Source organism: Syngnathoides biaculeatus, chromosome 3 (genome assembly GCF_019802595.1).
Source record: "Syngnathoides biaculeatus isolate LvHL_M chromosome 3, ASM1980259v1, whole genome shotgun sequence".
NCBI lineage: Eukaryota > Metazoa > Chordata > Actinopteri > Syngnathiformes > Syngnathidae > Syngnathoides > Syngnathoides biaculeatus.
This window is the reverse complement of record NC_084642.1, coordinates 31214184-31231868: the sequence shown is the minus strand read 5'-3', so window position 1 is coordinate 31231868 and position 17685 is coordinate 31214184. Positions and strand designations below refer to the sequence as shown.

Sequence of the window (17685 nt, the reverse complement as noted above, 5' to 3'; positions counted from 1 at the left end):
GACTACCCAGCCTCTCACTTGAGTATAGCGTGGATAGGAGCCAGCATAGCTGCAACCCTAATGAGGATAAGCAGAAAAGAAAATGGATGGCTAAATTTTTTTTAAATGTCTATTCGGAGTCAGCAGTGCGCTGCAACTGATTGGCAACCAGCTCAGGGTGTAGTCTTCCAGGATAGCCTCCAGCACCCCGCAACCCTAACCAGGACAAAACAGTGTTGAGAAGGGATGGACGGATGGAATCAGCACTGGCATTGGGGTGCACAGACTATGCAAATATTTAAAACATCTTTGAAAAAGCCATCAGTTAATGTCTAAGTGTTCAATCATAGGAGTAACAACACTGTTCATTTCCATGTTGCAATTTTAAGAATGCATGAGACATTTAAAAAAATAGTATTTCATTTTACTCTGGCCTAAGTGGTAAAAAATGACAGGCAATTATGGTTGGGGGAATACGGTACTTCATGCACTGTCCTCTGCTGATTTATTTGACTGTTTGTCATGTCATTAATCTTCTTTCAGCTTGAGGCAGATCTGGCTAGTCATGGCCTTTGCTCGTGTGTATATTGAAGTGAAAGAGAGTATTGTATGCAAGAAGCTACAACTGCCAATAAAATCAACCTCAAACCTCAAAGCTTGAATCTGGCGAAATGCTGAGAGGTTTTCATTGTGTGTGCTTGTGTGTGTGCGTGCGCATGTGTGTACGTGTACTCCTTTATTAAAGTTGTTGTAAGCCCTAAATGCTCTGAAAGGAATACTGACATATATGTTTTAAGCCTGGACTTGTGACTGTGCTCTGCTGAAAGAGTTAGCAACCTATAAAGAGGTCACCCTATCAAGAACGGGTCATTACTGCTCATATGCACTTCGTGAACTATAACGCCCTAATCAGCCTGCCAGAGAATAAATTGATGGCTTTGACCTTTAACCGTTTACTTATTTGCACAATTTGCATGCTGGAAATTGTTGCTAGCAGCTCATAGCTTTTACCATTAAGTTTAATGTAGAGAGCTTGTTTTAGCTTTGTTTGTAGCTACTGGTAAAACTGCATACAAACAATTTAGGTATTTCCCCGAAAATATAAATTAAACTGATTATTCATAAAACTATCATTGAATCTATTAACATGGCATTACACAGGCCCAAAAAATGTCATGTGAATTTGATATACCACAGATAAAAGTAATGTTAACAAGCATGATAAGTTCGACTGTATCAAAAAAAAGTTACATTCAGTATTAAGTGTATATATAGTCAGGCTTTAAAACTTGAATAATAAGGCCCAATTTTCAGCTCTCAGATGCTGTGTGGGCGCGTCAAATGGATGTGCCAAAAGAAATCAGGCATACTGAGGGCGTGACATCCTAAACTTCATAATTGAATGGTTACTGTGGATTATTGTAATAGCAGGCCACATGCGCATAATCATAAGGGGGTATAAAAAAATATTGGAAAATAGCAACAACTGACTGAGTTTACAAGCAAAAGTACAGTCGCACAAGTTTGAAAATATTCAGGAGTCGCTTCTTCTAATATCTTTGGAAGAAGAAAAATGAACTTATCATCAAGAAAAATGTAAAGAGGTGTGAAGCAAGCAGGGTGCACACTGTCTTAGTATCTTGGGTAACATTGTTCTTCGTTCAAGAGAGAAGCTTCTGTGTAAAGCACAACCATAGAGCACCAAAATGTACTGCTGGTCTCCACGGGTCTGCAACAATATCAATTCCCATAGACCTAAATGGGATGGACAACAGGGGCAGAAGTTGGAGGCAGATGGGGTCTGACTGGCGGACCTAGCAAGATTTCTGGCATGTGGCACAAATTAGACAGATTGGTTGGAAAATTAGATTTATATCAAGATCTGTTCTTCACTTCCTTACCACACTTTCCATTGCTCTGTATTGTTGACCCCAAGTATTTGAAGTCGTCCACCTTCGCTATCTCTTCTCCCTGGAGTTTCACTCTTCCCCCTCCACCTTTCTCATTCACGCACATATATTTTGTTTTACTTCGGCTAATCTTCATTCATCTCCTTTCCAGTGCATGTCTCCATCTTTCTAATTGTTCCTCTGCATGCTCCCTGCTTTCACTGCATATCACAATATCATCTGCGAACATCATGGTCCAAGGGGATTCCAGTCTAACCTCATCTGTCAGCCTATCCATTACCACTGCAAACAGGAAGGGGCTCAGAGCTGATCCCTGATGCAGTCCCACCTCCACCTTAAATTCCTCTGTCACACCTAAGGGACACCTCACCATTGTTCTGCTGCCATCATACATGTCCTGTACTATTTTAACATACTTCTCTGCCACACCAGACTTACGCATGCAGTACCACAGTTCCTCTCTTGGTACTCTGTCGGAGGCTTTCTCTAGATCCACAAAGACACAATGGAGCTCCTTCTGACCTTCTCTGTACTTTTCCACGAGCATCCTCAAGGCAAATAATGCATCTGTGGTACTCTTTCTAGGCATGAAACCATACTGTTGCTCGCAGATACTTACTTCTGTCCTGAGTCTAGCCTCCACTACTCTTTCCCATAACTTCATTGTGTGACTCATCATCTTTTTTCTCTATAATTCCCACAGCTCTGAACATCGCCTTCGTTCTTAAAAATGGGAACTACAACACGTTTCCTCCATTCTTCAGGCATCTTTTCACTCGTTGGTATTCTGTTGAATAAGTTGGTCAAAAACTCCACAGCCATCTCACCAAATTGCTTCCATACCTCCACCATGTCATCAGGACCAACTGCCTTTCCATTTTTCATCCATACTGTTGCGCGCACATACTTACTTCTAATAAATTAGACTAACATACAGCTATCTATATGTTATATGTGGGGGTTTGTTCAATATTGTGCGTGCTATCGTAATGCTTAAATGATGATATAATAAACTGAATAGTGAGATACCTGTGTTCAAACTGTGTAATAATTTCTCCTGTTCAGTCAGTTTATTTGACAAGAATTTACATGCATATCATGTCCTTTCAAATTAAACTGCAATGTTTACTGTACCATTGCTTATGTCAGTTTATTCATGTGTATGTTTCACAGAAAATTATGAGTCATTGACATAATTGGCTCTCTTTCTGTTGCCTAGGTTGCTGCTCTCAAGAAAGGACACATTGAAGTTATTAATGTTTACTTCTTATTTTATGCTGTGTTTTTGCAGGTTATTAGTCGGCGCACCGTATGAAATGAACGGTGCTTACCAAACAGGGGATATTTATAAATGCTCACTAACCAAACGAACCAATGGAAATGGTTGCACCAAGCTTAACTTAGGTAAAGTAACAGAATATCACTAAGATTTAACAGAGTGCACCCAAGTTGCACGTTCCCTTGCATGTGACGCACTAAACAAGGTGGCATGTGTGAGGCAGACATGGTACCAATGCAGCCATTCCTCATTTTACAGTTTTATGGGTTCTTTACATTTCCATGTGTTTTGCGTCACTAATGTCACCACATGGCATGTGAAGTCACACAAAAGTCGTGCGTTAAGCCTGTTAATTATGCATAAGGAGTCTTGTCACAGAACTCTATCGTTAGTTTGGATGAGACACCACTGTTGTAAAAAAGGGGGAAGTACTCCTTGTATATATTATTTTTTTGTTTTTAATTTTTGTTTTATTCTGAGATCATCTCTTGTTTTCCATCAAGGAAGGATATCGCTGACCAATGTATCTGAGCGGAAAGACAAAATGCGGTTGGGAATGACACTGACTACCAATCCGAAAGACAACAGTTTTGTGGTGAGGCCATCTTAATAGACGGTGAATTGATCTTCAAATGTAGGATATGGAAAAAAGAGGAATTCCCATAATGAGAGTGCTTTTCCTTGCAAAAATTCTCAATTCACTAAAGTTGTTTGTGTTTATGTATCATCCATGTATAACCGATGTTTCTCACGTGAAAAAAAATACACACTGGCATTCAGAGATTTTAGTTCAGATCTACTTTTCCTGCCTCAGGTGGTATAGAGTCTGCCTCAACACATCTTTGAACAAACAACACAAATAATACGTAGATTAAGAAATATTAGTATTGTTCTCTAAATATGCTCTCACGTCCATCAGATTTTTTTTTGGGAGGGGGGAGACAGTTGGGTGAGAATACATAAATAGAATACAAGAAGTTGAGTTCGCTTATATTGGTGAATGTCCAAAATGTGCTCCATTTTGCTCAAAATAGCATCTTCATCATCATCATCATTATCAAATTATTTGCGGTTTGATGGGTGATTGTGTTATTGGAACGAAACCTATTGATTTAAAATCCAGACAACTGTACTTTCATTCATTCATTCATTCATTAATTTCCGTATCACTTACTGTGTTCTCACTAGGGTGGCATGCATGCTGGAGCCTATCCCAGCTATTGTAAGGCGAGAGGCAGCGTTTCACCGTGTATTGGTCGCCAGCCAATCACAGACATGGGAAATGTATTCGTACACTTTATCGCAAAACATCCATCCATCTATTTTGTTTGCCGCTTACCCCCACGAGGGTCACAGGGAGTGCTGGAGCCGATCCCAGCTGTCATCGGGCAGGCCGCAGGGTATGCTCTGAACTGGTTGCCAGCCAAACGCAGGGCACATGGAAACAAACAGTCGCACTCACAATCACACCTACGGGCAATTTAGAGTGTCCAATTAATGTTGCATGGTTTTGGGATGTGGGAGGAAACCGGAGAGCCCAGAGGAAACCCACGCAGGCGGGTCCAGGATTGAACCCGGGACCTCAGAACTGTGAGGCCAACACTTTAAAAGCTGAACCACCGTGCCACCACCGTAAAACATCACGAGGGAAAAACTAGAATAAAAAACATTTTGGAAAATTCAGCTAATATCAACATACAGTAAATGTATGATCTCCTGATTAACATAGCACCATTTTTTATACTCCAATACAATAACGATGCGATACGATTTGACTTATACTGCATAGTGTATACTACCGTTATATAACATTCTTCCATGTTTCAGGCTTGTGGCCCACTTTGGTCTTATGAGTGTGGCAGCTCTTACTACAGCACTGGTATATGCTCCAGAGTTAATGCTAGCTTCAAGTTCTCCAGAACAATTGCACCTGCCTTCCAGAGTAAGTGCCCTGACCCGAATAGTTATTTCTATGGGTATAATTCCATTTTATTATTATAATTTTTTTTTTTTTTTTAGGGTGTGAGACCTATATGGACATAGTGATCGTTCTGGATGGCTCAAACTCCATCTACCCTTGGTATGAAGTGCAGGCTTTTCTCATCAACATTCTGCAGAAGTTCTATATTGGACCAGGTCAAATTCAGGTGTTTCCTTTTTTATTTCCACAACGTGTTGTTTAACTGGAGTTGTACCAACTGTGTTTTTTTTTTTTCTTTACGCTGTCTCTTTGGCCAGGTTGGAGTTGTTCAGTACGGTGAAAAAGTTGTGCACGAGTTCAAACTCAATGATTTCAAATCTGTTGAGGAAGTGGTTAAGAGAGCACGCAGTATTGACCAGCGGGGTGGAGAGGAGACTAACACAGCTCTTGGCATCAACATTGCACGGTACTTGCCATCATTCTGTATATCAACCCGAAGCTTATTTCTTCATCAATCTCGAATGTCATTTCGTGAAAATGTAGTTCATTCTGCTGTCACAGATCTGAAGCTTTCAAGCAGGGAGGCCGACGTGGTGCCAAGAAAGTGATGATAGTGATAACTGACGGAGAGTCACATGATAGCGCTGACCTCCAGCCAGCCATCGAGGAGAGTGAGAAGGATGGCATCACCCGTTATGCCATAGCTGTGAGTCTGCCAGATTTAGTTTTCACCTGGGCTTGGGCTCCTGTTTTATGAGGTTTCTTTTTCTGGTGGCTACTGAGTTTCCAGAGCAGCTTTAAAGCAGTATTGGCACATTTACTGTAATGACCTCATCAGTTCATATTGGACTCTAATATTAACCATAGAGCCAAAAACAATCAACCCCAAACTCTGCTGAGTGGAAGTGCAATTAAAGGTGTAAATGATGTTGTCCAGACCCCATTATACTGTGGTTTGTACTTCTACTGCTTCCTGCTTATCGCATAGTAGATTACATCAACAGCATCTTTGAGCTAATGATAAAAAACTAAATAGAGTTTGTGAATGCAAAATCATTAGACGAGAAATCATTGTGACTTTCTCAAGGTTAATTGAATGGTGATATGCCTAATTGCATTCCATATTTAGTGATTGGAAGAGTCAAGCCTTTCTGCACCTTGCTGAACGTTGCTTGTGTCGTCACAGGTTCTTGGCTACTACAACCGGCGAGGAATTAACCCTGAGGCATTCCTCAATGAGATCAAATACATTGCCAGTGACCCGGATGACAAACACTTTTTTAACGTGACAGATGAGTCAGCACTGAAGGACATTGTGGATGCACTTGGCGAACGCATCTTCAGTTTAGAAGGTTCTCTCGATAATCCTTTATTTATTCAAATGTTTTTTCTTTGAGAATCAAAAATGTGTCAAAGTTGTGGGGGTTGTTCAATAGAACTCCAGTCATTGTCAAGCCGCTGCGTGTTTTGCTGCCAAGCCTCGAAAACGATAAAGCGGTTTCTCCTATTTTGGTAGTCAAATAACATTATTGTGACGCTCAATTGAGATTTAGTCAGAGTATGTATTATATACGTAGAAAAGATCAGATTTTCAAAATGCCAAGCCAGTGTCATTGCTCTCCATGAGTATGGAGTAAAAAATTAACTCTCTGTGCTTCTGAGGCCTTGAAGACTCATTTGTTTACACAGGAACCAGTAAAAATGGGACTGCATTTGGCCTCCAGATGTCTCAAGCTGGATTCTCTGCTCACAATGTTGAGGTGAGTCGCACTTATGCTACTGCATGGTCTCCTACTGTCTGACTTCCTTGTGTCCTACTGTCTGTCATTGTTTGAAGAAATACAGTCTCAATTTTTACTACATAACAACGTCTCCTCCTCCATTTTCACTCCCACTAAGAAATTCCAGGGGGATTCAAAGGTCTTGTCATCTTTATTTAGGGGCCCCTGGCCGAAAATACTGATATTGCTTCCCACCTCAGCCGTATGAAAATAAGAACTAAAACACTGCTTGTCTTATTCTTTGGAGTTGAGACACAATTAGTCCGTTTTGTTATTGCTTTTTGCTTTGCGATGTTGGTCTGGGTGCCACAGCAGAAGGGGGCTGGGGAGGTTTTATTTTGTTGTTGTTTTTTGTCCTGTTCGGCTGTTAGGTCAAGCGTAAAGGAGGATGTGTATCTCTTTAATGCCGGAACAGTGTGGTCCTTTTAAGATGCTGCTGTGGTTTCTTCATTTTATTAATGGATATTTATTAAGGTGCAGAGTCGATCAGTCGAACTGAACAAGGTTAACAGAGAGTAGTCAGAAATGAAGACAGCAAAAGACAAAGCACTAACTCTTATCAAGATGAGGATCGTAAATCACTATGTATACAATATCTAGGACACTGACACATTAGATATGAGTCTTGCCTGGGGTAGTAGTACAACACCCTGTGAGAGAAGGAGGCATATTTCACATCTTGGACACGATAGCAGCTGTATAAATGTTACCTCAATGGCTGAATGTTTTGTCTTTTAGGTTTGTCGAGAGACAAATCCATTTATCCCACTTACACTGAAAATAGCAGAGAATTTGCAAACGAGTGACAGAAATGGTTGGAAATTGTGTCCGCAAGGCCAGATTCCATTGATGCTCCACAGCAGTCAACCTGAGAGTTGAAAGTAGGATAACATATTGGAAGGAATGTTGGGTTTTAAAAAGGAAGAATGTCCTGAAGGCACAGATGGTTTTTGGAGACTGCAAGCTGCTAATGTCAGATACTACCCAGACATTTTATACATCAGCATTTATAGTTTATCCAGCTGCATAGCATGCTCAACCTTTGAGAAAAAAAAATGTTGAAATGCATAATATATTCCATTAACATTTGCGGTCCACAGGATTATTATGTTTGTAGAAAATGACAAGACAATAAAGTGGATCCTTCACATAACCTCTCGGGGAAAAAAGTAAACCAAAAGTAATCAATATGGATTTCAACACAAGAGGTCAACAAAGAGGAAAGAAACCTTTGAAGATTATCATATAACTGGAATATGAATATTAGAGATATAGAACACAAATCCTGAACAAAGCTAAGGCTTATATGGTACAATCAAAATCAGACAAATTGCTACAAAAATGGAATGATTGTGGCTTTTTTATTATCACTCTCTTTCCACACTAGACACAAATTATAACAATTAAGGAGACACAGTGCAGTGAATACCTGTGTGATATTTCACCAAAGATCTCAAATTTCTACCACCTGTAGGATGGAACTCTGGTAGGAGCTGTCGGGGCTTATGATTGGAACGGGGCAGTGTTAAAAGAGACACGGCAAGGGAAGATGGTTCCTCCAAAAGCTTCCTATGCACAAGAGTTTCCAGAGGAGCTCAAAAACCATGGGGCCTACTTGGGTGAGTATCAATCCAAATTTATGAATTATTTCATTAGTTAGTTTCATTTAATTAGTTTATTCTGGGTTTTTTAAGTACAGTATGTACTGAAATGATCTCTGCCATTGACACAAGTTCATTTAACTTGATGTATTTAGTAATATGTTGGACTTCATTCGGATATTGTAGTTACTCCAAGTTGGACTGCTTTTATTTATATCAGCTACATCTATTAGAGGTTACTCTGAAAGCCCACAACAATCTTAGTTTTCAACAAGAAATAAATTCATGTTTTTTGCAAAATTATGTACAGGCCAATTTGGGTTGAGTTTTTACAGATACACTAAACGAAGTGCCCCTTTTTTGGAGGTATTCAGCATTGTCCTCGTTACAGACCCCACTCCACCATCGCTCTGTATTTTCCATCCCATCTAGCACCATCTAACTCCTCCACCACAAAAGCTTGTGTTTTAACCATCAGTGGTTTTTTAAACTAAGCTTATCCAGCAGGCTGCCAGCTAAAGCAGTTGGAGTCGTAATATGAGGTGGAAGTAAACCTCTAGACAAGGGTTATTATTGAGGTGGAAAAGCACATATTGATCAAGTGGAATTTTCAGTGGGAATATACAAAAAAAATTGTGGAAAAGGCAGAATATTTGTTGGGTTACAGCTCTCCACATTGCAATAGTGACCTTCCAATGAACGAAATATAGTACTGTATCTACGTAGTGATATGTAACACATTCACTTCAGGAATTTTTCTTCATTTGCATACTTAATACAGTGAAAGTGTGGTCGATCTAGAACATTCAAATGTTGTCTTAGATTGTCTGTGTGTGTGTGTATATAATATATATATATATATTTATTTTTCTGATTAGGTTATACTGTGACATCAGTGGTGTCAGCCAAAAATGGCCGTCTACTTGTTGCTGGAGCGCCACGCTTTAACCATACTGGCAAAGTGATCATTTTCACTTTGAAGAGTCCTGGCAACCTCACCATCCTCCATTCCCTGAAAGGACATCAGGTACTAACATAAAGTACTTGCCGTTTTTACACATTAATTGCGGAATATGAATAACACTAAATGTTGTACTCTACAAAGGATATACATACATTGCATCAAAAGTTGTACTTTTGAAAATGTTCTTCTTATTTTGATACGTCTGCAGTGTGAGCAAAAGTAAAATTGAGCTGAAATAATTTCTCGATGTGTGAATGCATTACTGTTAAATAAAAAACAAATAAACAAATCTACAGATTAAAGACTGAAAAAATCTAAAAATTAAAGTTTAGTGTCTAAAACACCAAATTTTACCCAAGTTCTTGTTAAATATGCACTTTATTATTAGAAAGGTAATTTCGACAGTACAGTAAATGCAAAACAATGTCAGTCACATTGATGTTTTAAAGAAGATGTGGCAATCCGAAAATTGTAGCATGAAGCGGCAACCCCTTCTTGACAACAACTGTACACTCACTGCTGGAAATTGGCCTGAAGCTGTGAGCGTGAGGCTATCCTATAGCAGTTTACAGCTATGAGCCACAACTCATCACAAATGGCAGATATTTTTGGATAGACAATTTTAATTCCTCATCTCGTCAGAAACATTTTTTTTTTATTATTGTCAGATGTTTCTAAAAAGCAATCAGATAGTTGGTGTTCCATGAATTGGCCGATCCAGAAATGCGCCCACAGTGGGAAATTTGACAAATATGCTACAACAGTTAAATTCACATAACACAAACTTACATTTGCTTAGAATATTGAGAGCATAGAGAATGCAGCCCAATGGGGGCACAAACCAGTGCAATCTGTAGGCCGGTCCCAAGCCTGGATAAATGCAGAGGGTTGTGTCAGGAAGGGCATCCGGCGTAAAAACTGTGCCAAACAAATATGAGCATTCATCTAAAGAATCCCATACCGGATCGGTCGTGGCCCAGGTTAACAATGCCCGCCCCCAGCACTGCTAACCTGCAGGGGATCGGTTGAAATTCAGCTACTGTGGGTCGAAGACAAAGAAGAGGAGGAAACCGGATCCATCGTCAGAAGAAAAAGAGGAATGCACAGAGCCTACAACTGAGTGTAGGGACTTTGAATGTTGGGACTATGACAGGAAAAGCTTAGGAGTTGGTTGACATGATGATTAGGAGAAAATTGATATTCTGTGCATCCAAGAGAGCAGGTGGAAAGGTAGTAAGGCTAGAAGTTTAGGAGCAGGGTTTAAATTATTCTACCACGGAGTAGATGTGAAGAGAAAGGGAGTAGGGGTTATTTTAAAGGAAGATCTGGCTAAGAATGTCTTGGAGGTGAAAAGAGTATCAGATCGAGTGATGAGAGTAAAATCTGAAATTGAGGGTGTTATGTATAATGTGGATAGCGGCTATGCTCCACAGGTAGGATGTGACCTAGAGTTGAAAGAGAAATTCTGGAAGGAACTAGATGAAGTAGTTCTGAGCATCCCAGACAGCGAGAGAGTTGTGATTGGTGCAGATTGTAACGGACATATTGGTAAAGGAAACAGGAGCGATGAAGAAGTGATGGGTAAGTACGGCATCCAGGAAAGGAACTTTGAGGGACAGATGGTGGTGGACTTTGCAAAAAGGATGGAGATGGCTGTAGTGAACACTTATTTCCAGAAGAGGGAGGAACATATAGTGACCTACAAGAGCGGAGGTAGAAGCACGCAGGTGGATTATATTTTGTGCAGACGATGTAATCTGAAGGAGATTACTGACTGTAAAGTAGTGGTAGGGGAGAGTGTAGCTCAACAGCATAGGATGGTGGTGTGTAGGATGACTCTGGTGGTGGGTAGGAATATTAAGAAGACAAAGGTGGGAGCAGAGAACCATGTGGTGGAAGCTGAGAAAGGAAGAATGTTGTGCGGCCTTTCGGAAAGAGGTGAGACAGGCTCTCGATGGACAGCAGAACCTCCCGGAAGACTGGACGACGACAGCCAAGGTAATCAGAGAGACAGGCAGGAGAGTACTTGGTGTGTCTTTTGGTAGGAAAGGGGAGAAGGAGACTTGGTGGTGGAACCCCAAAATGCAGGGAGTCATACAAGGAAAGAGATTAGCGAAGAAGAAGTGGGACAGTGAGAGGACTGAGGAAGACATGTACACCAGGTTGGATGACACACAGAGGGATAGAGATGGAAAGGAAGTGCAGCAGGTAAGGGTGATTAAGGATAGAGATGAAAATGTGTTGACTGGTGCCAGTAGTGTGCTAAATAGATGGAAAGAATACTTTGAGAAATTGATGAATGAAGAAAATGAGAGAGAAGATTTGAAGAGGCAAGTGTGAAGGACCAGGAAGTGGCAATGATTAGTAAGGGGGAAGTCAGAAAGGCACTACAAAGGATGAAAAATGGAAAGGCAGTTGGTCCTGATGACATGGTGGAGGTATGGAAGCAATTTGGTGAGATGGCTGTGGAGTTTTTGACCAACTTATTCAACAGAATACTAACGAGTGAAAAGATGCCTGAAGAATGGAGGAAACGTGTTGTAGTTCCCATTTTTAAGAACGAAGGCGATGTTCAGAGCTGTGGGAATTATAGAGAAAAAAGATGATGAGTCACACAATGAAGTTATGGGAAAGAGTAGTGGAGGCTAGACTCAGGACAGAAGTAAGTATCTGCGAGCAACAGTATGGTTTCATGCCTAGAAAGAGTACCACAGATGCATTATTTGCCTTGAGGATGCTCGTGGAAAAGTACAGAGAAGCTCAGAAGGAGCTCCATTGTGTCTTTGTGGATCTAGAGAAGGCCTATGACAGAGTACCAAGAGAGGAACTGTGGTACTGCATGCGTAAGTCTGGTGTGGCAAAGAAGTATGTTAAAATAGTACAGGACATGTATCATGGCAGCAGAACAATGGTGAGGTGTGCCTTAAATGTGACAGAATAATTTAAGGTGGAGGTGGGACTGCATCAGGGATCAGCTCTGAGCCCCTTCCTGATTGCAGTGGTAATGGATAGGCTGACAGATGAGGTTAGACTGGAATCCCCTTGGACCATGATGTTCGCAGATGATATTGTGATATGCAGTGAAAGCAGAGAGCATGCAGAGGAACAATTAGAAAGATGGAGACATGCACTGGAAAGGAGATGAATGAAGATTAGCCGAAGTAAAACAAAATATATGTGCGTGAATGAGAAAGGTGGAGGGGGAAGAGTGAGGCTACAGGGAGAAGAGATAGCGAGGGTGGACGACTTCAAATACTTGGGGTCAACAATACAGAGCAATGGAGAGTGTGGTCAGGAAGTGAAGAAACGGGTCCAAGCAGGTTGGAACAGCTGGCGAAAGGTGTCTGGTGTGTTATTTGACAGAAGTGCCTCTGCTAGGATGAAGGGCAAAGTTTACAAAACAGTGGTGTGGCTGGCCATCATGCACGGATTACAGACGGTGGCACTGAAGAAACAACATTAAGCAGAACTGGAGGTAGTAGAAATGAAGATGTTGAGGTTCTTGCTTGGAGTGAGCAGGTTGGATTGAATTAGAAATGAGCTCATTAGAGGGACAGCCAAAGTTGGATGTTTTGGAGACAAGATTCGAGAGAGCAGACTTCGATGGTTTGGACATGTTCAGAGGCGAGAGAGTGAGTATATTGGTGGAAGGGTGCTGAGGATGGAGCTGCCAAGCAAAAGAGCGAGAGGAAGACAAAAGAGAAGGTTTATGGATGTGATGAGGGAAGACATGAGGGCAGTTGGGGTGAGAGAGGAAGATGCAGAAGATAGGCTAAGATGGAAAAAGATGACACGCTGTGGCGACCCCTAACGGGACAAGCCGTAAGGAAAAGAAGAAGAAGAAGATTGGGAGCATAGAATAAAGTGCCTAAACTACATAGGTGTATTACTTGTTTGAAATATAAATACATATCAGAGAAAGATTAATAATGTATAGAGCTTGAAATAATATGTTCAAACAAGTACATATGACACTTTCAGATTGGGTCCTATTACGGCAGTGAGATTGCACCGTTGGATATTGATGGAGATGGTGTCACTGATAACCTTTTGGTGGCAGCGCCAATGTTCTTCAGTGGCGGCATGGAGAAGGGAAAAGTGTACATCTACAGAGTGACAGAGCTGGTAGGTGAAACTCTCTAGCCTTAAAGAACTACAAAGGTAGACCACATACTGTATTGGAATTAATCTACTGCGGGCCGAGTGAATCGTTATAGTAAACTGTGTCAACACCTGTTCAAACTCAATAAATCCACAGTAATTAAACAACATACCTCAGCAAAGGCGCCTGGTAACACACAAAGAAACAGTTTGTTGCATCCCAGCTCTGCAATTAACCGCAGCAGACGTTTTCTCCACGACTTTGATCAGATCAAATGCGGGGATCAAAAGGGAAAAACTTTCCTCTGCCAGTGCAGCGACTTCAATTGATGTGTAGAATGAACTCAACAGGAAAGTATTCCGTTCCTTCTAAACCTGTCCCTGGCTAATCACGGCAGGCGTGAACTTGCTGTAATTGAAGGACATTTCCTGGGGTTCCAGGTCTGTCTTGCTCATTAGAAAAATAAATGGAAAGGGCCACATTATGGTATGGCAGAACCTCATGCAACAGAACAGAGTGCAAATGAACCGAGAAGTTTGAATGAATATCCATTTGAAATCCAATATCGTTTGAGTTGTGAGTTAAGAGATAATGCCAAAACAACAAACAGTCACTTGTTTAGTTATGTTGTTAAACATGTTGGAAGTAGTACTGCATTAAAATGTTTTCCTCATAAATATGCATATAAACTGAATGATATGTAACTTTTAACTCATAGTGTTCCTGTGAGGGGTGGCATGGTGACGCAACTGGTTGGAGCGTTTGGCTCACAGTTCTGAGGACCGGGGCTAAAATCCCAGCCCCGCCTGTGTGGAGTTTGCATGTTCTCCCCGTGCCTGTGTGGCTTTTCTCCGGGCACTCCGGTTTCCTCCGACATCCCTAAAACATGCATTCAATGGACACTTTAAATTGCCCCTAGTGTGAGTCTGAGTGTGAATGGGTGTTTGTTTCTACGTGCTCTGTGATTGGCTCGCAACCAGTTCAGGGTGTACCCCGCCTCGTGACCAACTATAGCTGGGATAGGCTCCAGCACTCCTGTGATCCATCTAAGGATAAGCGGCTCAGAAAATTGATTAATTTAAATTCAGGAGCTCATCAAGAATAAAATTTTATTCAGTGTCTAAACACTTGTGTTATTTAAATTATGAAATGACTTTTAACATGAAAGATGTTGAAATATATTCTGAGGTGGTTGAGTCCAGTTTCTCAACCACCTCAGACCATACCTTTGACTCTCACTCTACATCCTCAAAAGGGAAACCCGCCCCTCTAAATGAACTATGTTCACATTTATTCAACTGAAAAAATGGTCATCTCATGTTTCGTCTGCTCTAAATTTTATTACGAACTGAAAAGCCAAGTAGAGCAATGATATGCATGACTACTGGCAGAGTTGCATTTTTCTCCTTTCAGCCAGAATGCTTTCTTTGAAACTTTTTCCAGTCAGTTAATTACTTCCATAAACTTGGATATTTTCCATCTGACCTTGGACTTGGAGTCGTTCCGGACTGTTTTTTTTCCACCAAGGATTTAACAGCACTTTTGCTCAGTCAGCAAATTATATCTAGATTTTTCAAAACTCAATTTATGACTGTTTAACTCTTCAGCTTCCGCCATTCCATCATGATACGGTCACCAAAGAGCCAAGATTAGATAACTGGCTTCTGTCAACGGTAAACTTTGTTTACACATTTTCTTACGGAAAAGTTGAGCTCGCAGTGAATGAGAACCTGGAGAGAGATTTTTTTTTTTTTCGGCATTTCATCATTTAAAGTCCTTTGGTGCCATCCTCGTAAGGATCAGTAGCTGTAATTAATCAACAGCCACTCAACAATTCGAGTCAACAATGACATATAAACCACAGACGCTGATGTAAGTGCTTTGGAAAGTGCAATGTGACTTTTTTTTTCCATGTGTTTAATTTCCTGTTGTTCTGTTTTGATCTATTATGAGATCTGGACAAAAATCCGCTGATGGACAAAAAGTGCATGTTTCATGACTAAAAATGCCATCCATTGGATTTATACCATCACAATCTTCAGTTTGTGCTTCATGAGACTGGGATAAAATTCCTTGTTTACTACTCCTTGCTTGTTTGCAGATGTTAGAAATCGTCACATTTGCGATCAAACAGATGTTTGGTACATAAAACAGCAGGTGACCTTTATTTTCATTTTTATTTTGATGAAAGACACAGAAAGTCAGTTGCTACTTTTCCTACGTAAATTCATGAAAGAATATGGAATTAAAGATGACTTTTAGATAGTTCTGAACGTGTAAAAGTGATGGAATGAGGTCAGATGAAAACTAGCATCAATGTACGCTTTGATGATGGAAAACTAGCCTAGACGATCCATTATTCCTACAACGAGGGCATATGTGTTTCAAAGTCTTTGTACATGTACATATGTCATTGAAATGCAGTGCTGTATTGTGTAGGGTTAAACATATAAACTAAACGAAGATGAACTTCCCGCTTTACATCATTTTCTTCGTGACCTAAAAATATACTCAAAGAGCTGAAAATTGTCTTTCACTTTTTTAATTTTTCAGAATCGTTTCATTTTTGAGGGCGCATTAGAGATCCATAACGGTGGCCAGAATGCCCGCTTTGGCTCGTCGCTTGCACCAGTCCCTGATTTAAATGGGGATGGCTTCAATGACCTGGTTGTAGGAGCTTCATTGGAAGACGATCACAAAGGGGCTATCTATGTTTTCTTCGGCCAGCAGAACAGAATACTCCGCAAATACAAACAGGTAGGTTGGAATGTGAACTATACTTCCATTATAATCTGATGTGTTTAATGTAGGTGATGTTTAATTTCAATACCATTAATTTTAATAAACCCCAAGTTGTTGTTTTTTATTCTTCAGCATTTTGAGTAATGTTGTAAGATCGTTTTGCTATCCCCACTGACTTTAAGCAAGAAGCGAGGTACACTATGGTACCAATATGAATCCCCCTTGCAAGCATTTAGAGAACCCAAAAACTGCTCAAAGAAAGACCGGTGCCAAGATTCAAATCCAGAACCTAGGGTTGTGAGGCAATGCTTCAACGCACAGGAAAACACAAAATTGGTCAAAGTAAAGAAAGACAAAATAATGCTGACATTCATGTGCAGGGCTAATACACACACATATCCTTTTTGAATGATTTATGTTTGGTACTTCAAAAAGATTTTCTAAGAACTCAAAGATCACACTCATACAATGTGAGAGTGTTTCAGAATTAGAAATGTTTGGTGACGGTTCAAAAGAAGATCCCAAGTGCAGAATGGAAAAGTGGAGGCAAGAGTTCAGAGACATCAAAAACGGACTAGGGTGAAACATCCAAGACAAACTAACAGTAGGCTAACCTTGTAAAGAAGCTGGAATTCCTACATATATGTAAAACTGTCATTAAAGCCATCTTGCCAGGTAGTAAAAATTATAAACAACAGTGTCACAGCAGCCATATTATCAGAACCATTCAACCGTGAAGAAAAATATTTAAAAGATGTTTTCATTTTTCTCCCAGTCAACTTGGACAAGAGTTTGTGGTTGCTTATCACATTAATTGTGTTGCCGAAAGGGACAAGCCGAAAGAAACACACACACCATGACAGCAAATGTTTTTTTTTTTATGCATTAGTTTTGTCACGACACATCGGAACGAAGGTAGGACCCAAATGCAGGATTCGTCAGATGCAAGGTAGTTCGGGGAAAAACGTATTATTAAATGGTCGGGGATCGGGCAGGCAGTCAGGTGAAGCAGTGGTAGTTGGGACGTCGGGCGAAGAGAGCAGGTGAGCGGGCAGGCAGGAGTCGGTACACGGGAGATCGATCAAGGCAGGCAAAAGTCTCAAAGGAGTCAGGCTTACAGGGTCGGTTGGAGAACAGGCGAAGGTCGGTACACATGGGTTGGCGATCAGGGATACGAGAGTGTCAGAACGGGACATGAACCTCAACGATCTGCCCGAGCACCAGTCATCATCGGGTTCCTATGTATACACGGGATAATCAGATAATCAGATATATTAGCGCACATCCCGGGCTGGAGCGGCAGGATCATGACCAGTTTTGTGTAAACATATATATAATGCATTGGATAGACATTTTGTCTGTTTAATGAACTTCAGTTCCCTGGGTGTAACTTTTTCCGTGGGCTT

The 17685-nt window shown here is 40.7% G+C and overlaps 1 protein-coding gene across 4 annotated transcripts in view; it reads left to right on the top strand.

The window, feature by feature from the left end:
* Positions 1-17685, top strand: part of itga11a (integrin, alpha 11a) — a 64372-nt gene that overhangs the window by 9187 nt on the left and 37500 nt on the right. For all 4 annotated transcript variants that reach the window (XM_061815345.1, XM_061815343.1, XM_061815342.1 and 1 more), the window contains exons 3-14: positions 3181-3293; positions 3672-3763; positions 4996-5110; positions 5188-5315; positions 5407-5555; positions 5651-5795; positions 6276-6441; positions 6779-6849; positions 8345-8489; positions 9350-9498; positions 13417-13560; positions 16091-16294. In XM_061815345.1, the coding sequence (XP_061671329.1) occupies positions 3181-3293; positions 3672-3763; positions 4996-5110; positions 5188-5315; positions 5407-5555; positions 5651-5795; positions 6276-6441; positions 6779-6849; positions 8345-8489; positions 9350-9498; positions 13417-13560; positions 16091-16294 (1621 nt within the window). The remainder of the gene's footprint in view (positions 1-3180; positions 3294-3671; positions 3764-4995; positions 5111-5187; positions 5316-5406; positions 5556-5650; positions 5796-6275; positions 6442-6778; positions 6850-8344; positions 8490-9349; positions 9499-13416; positions 13561-16090; positions 16295-17685) is intronic.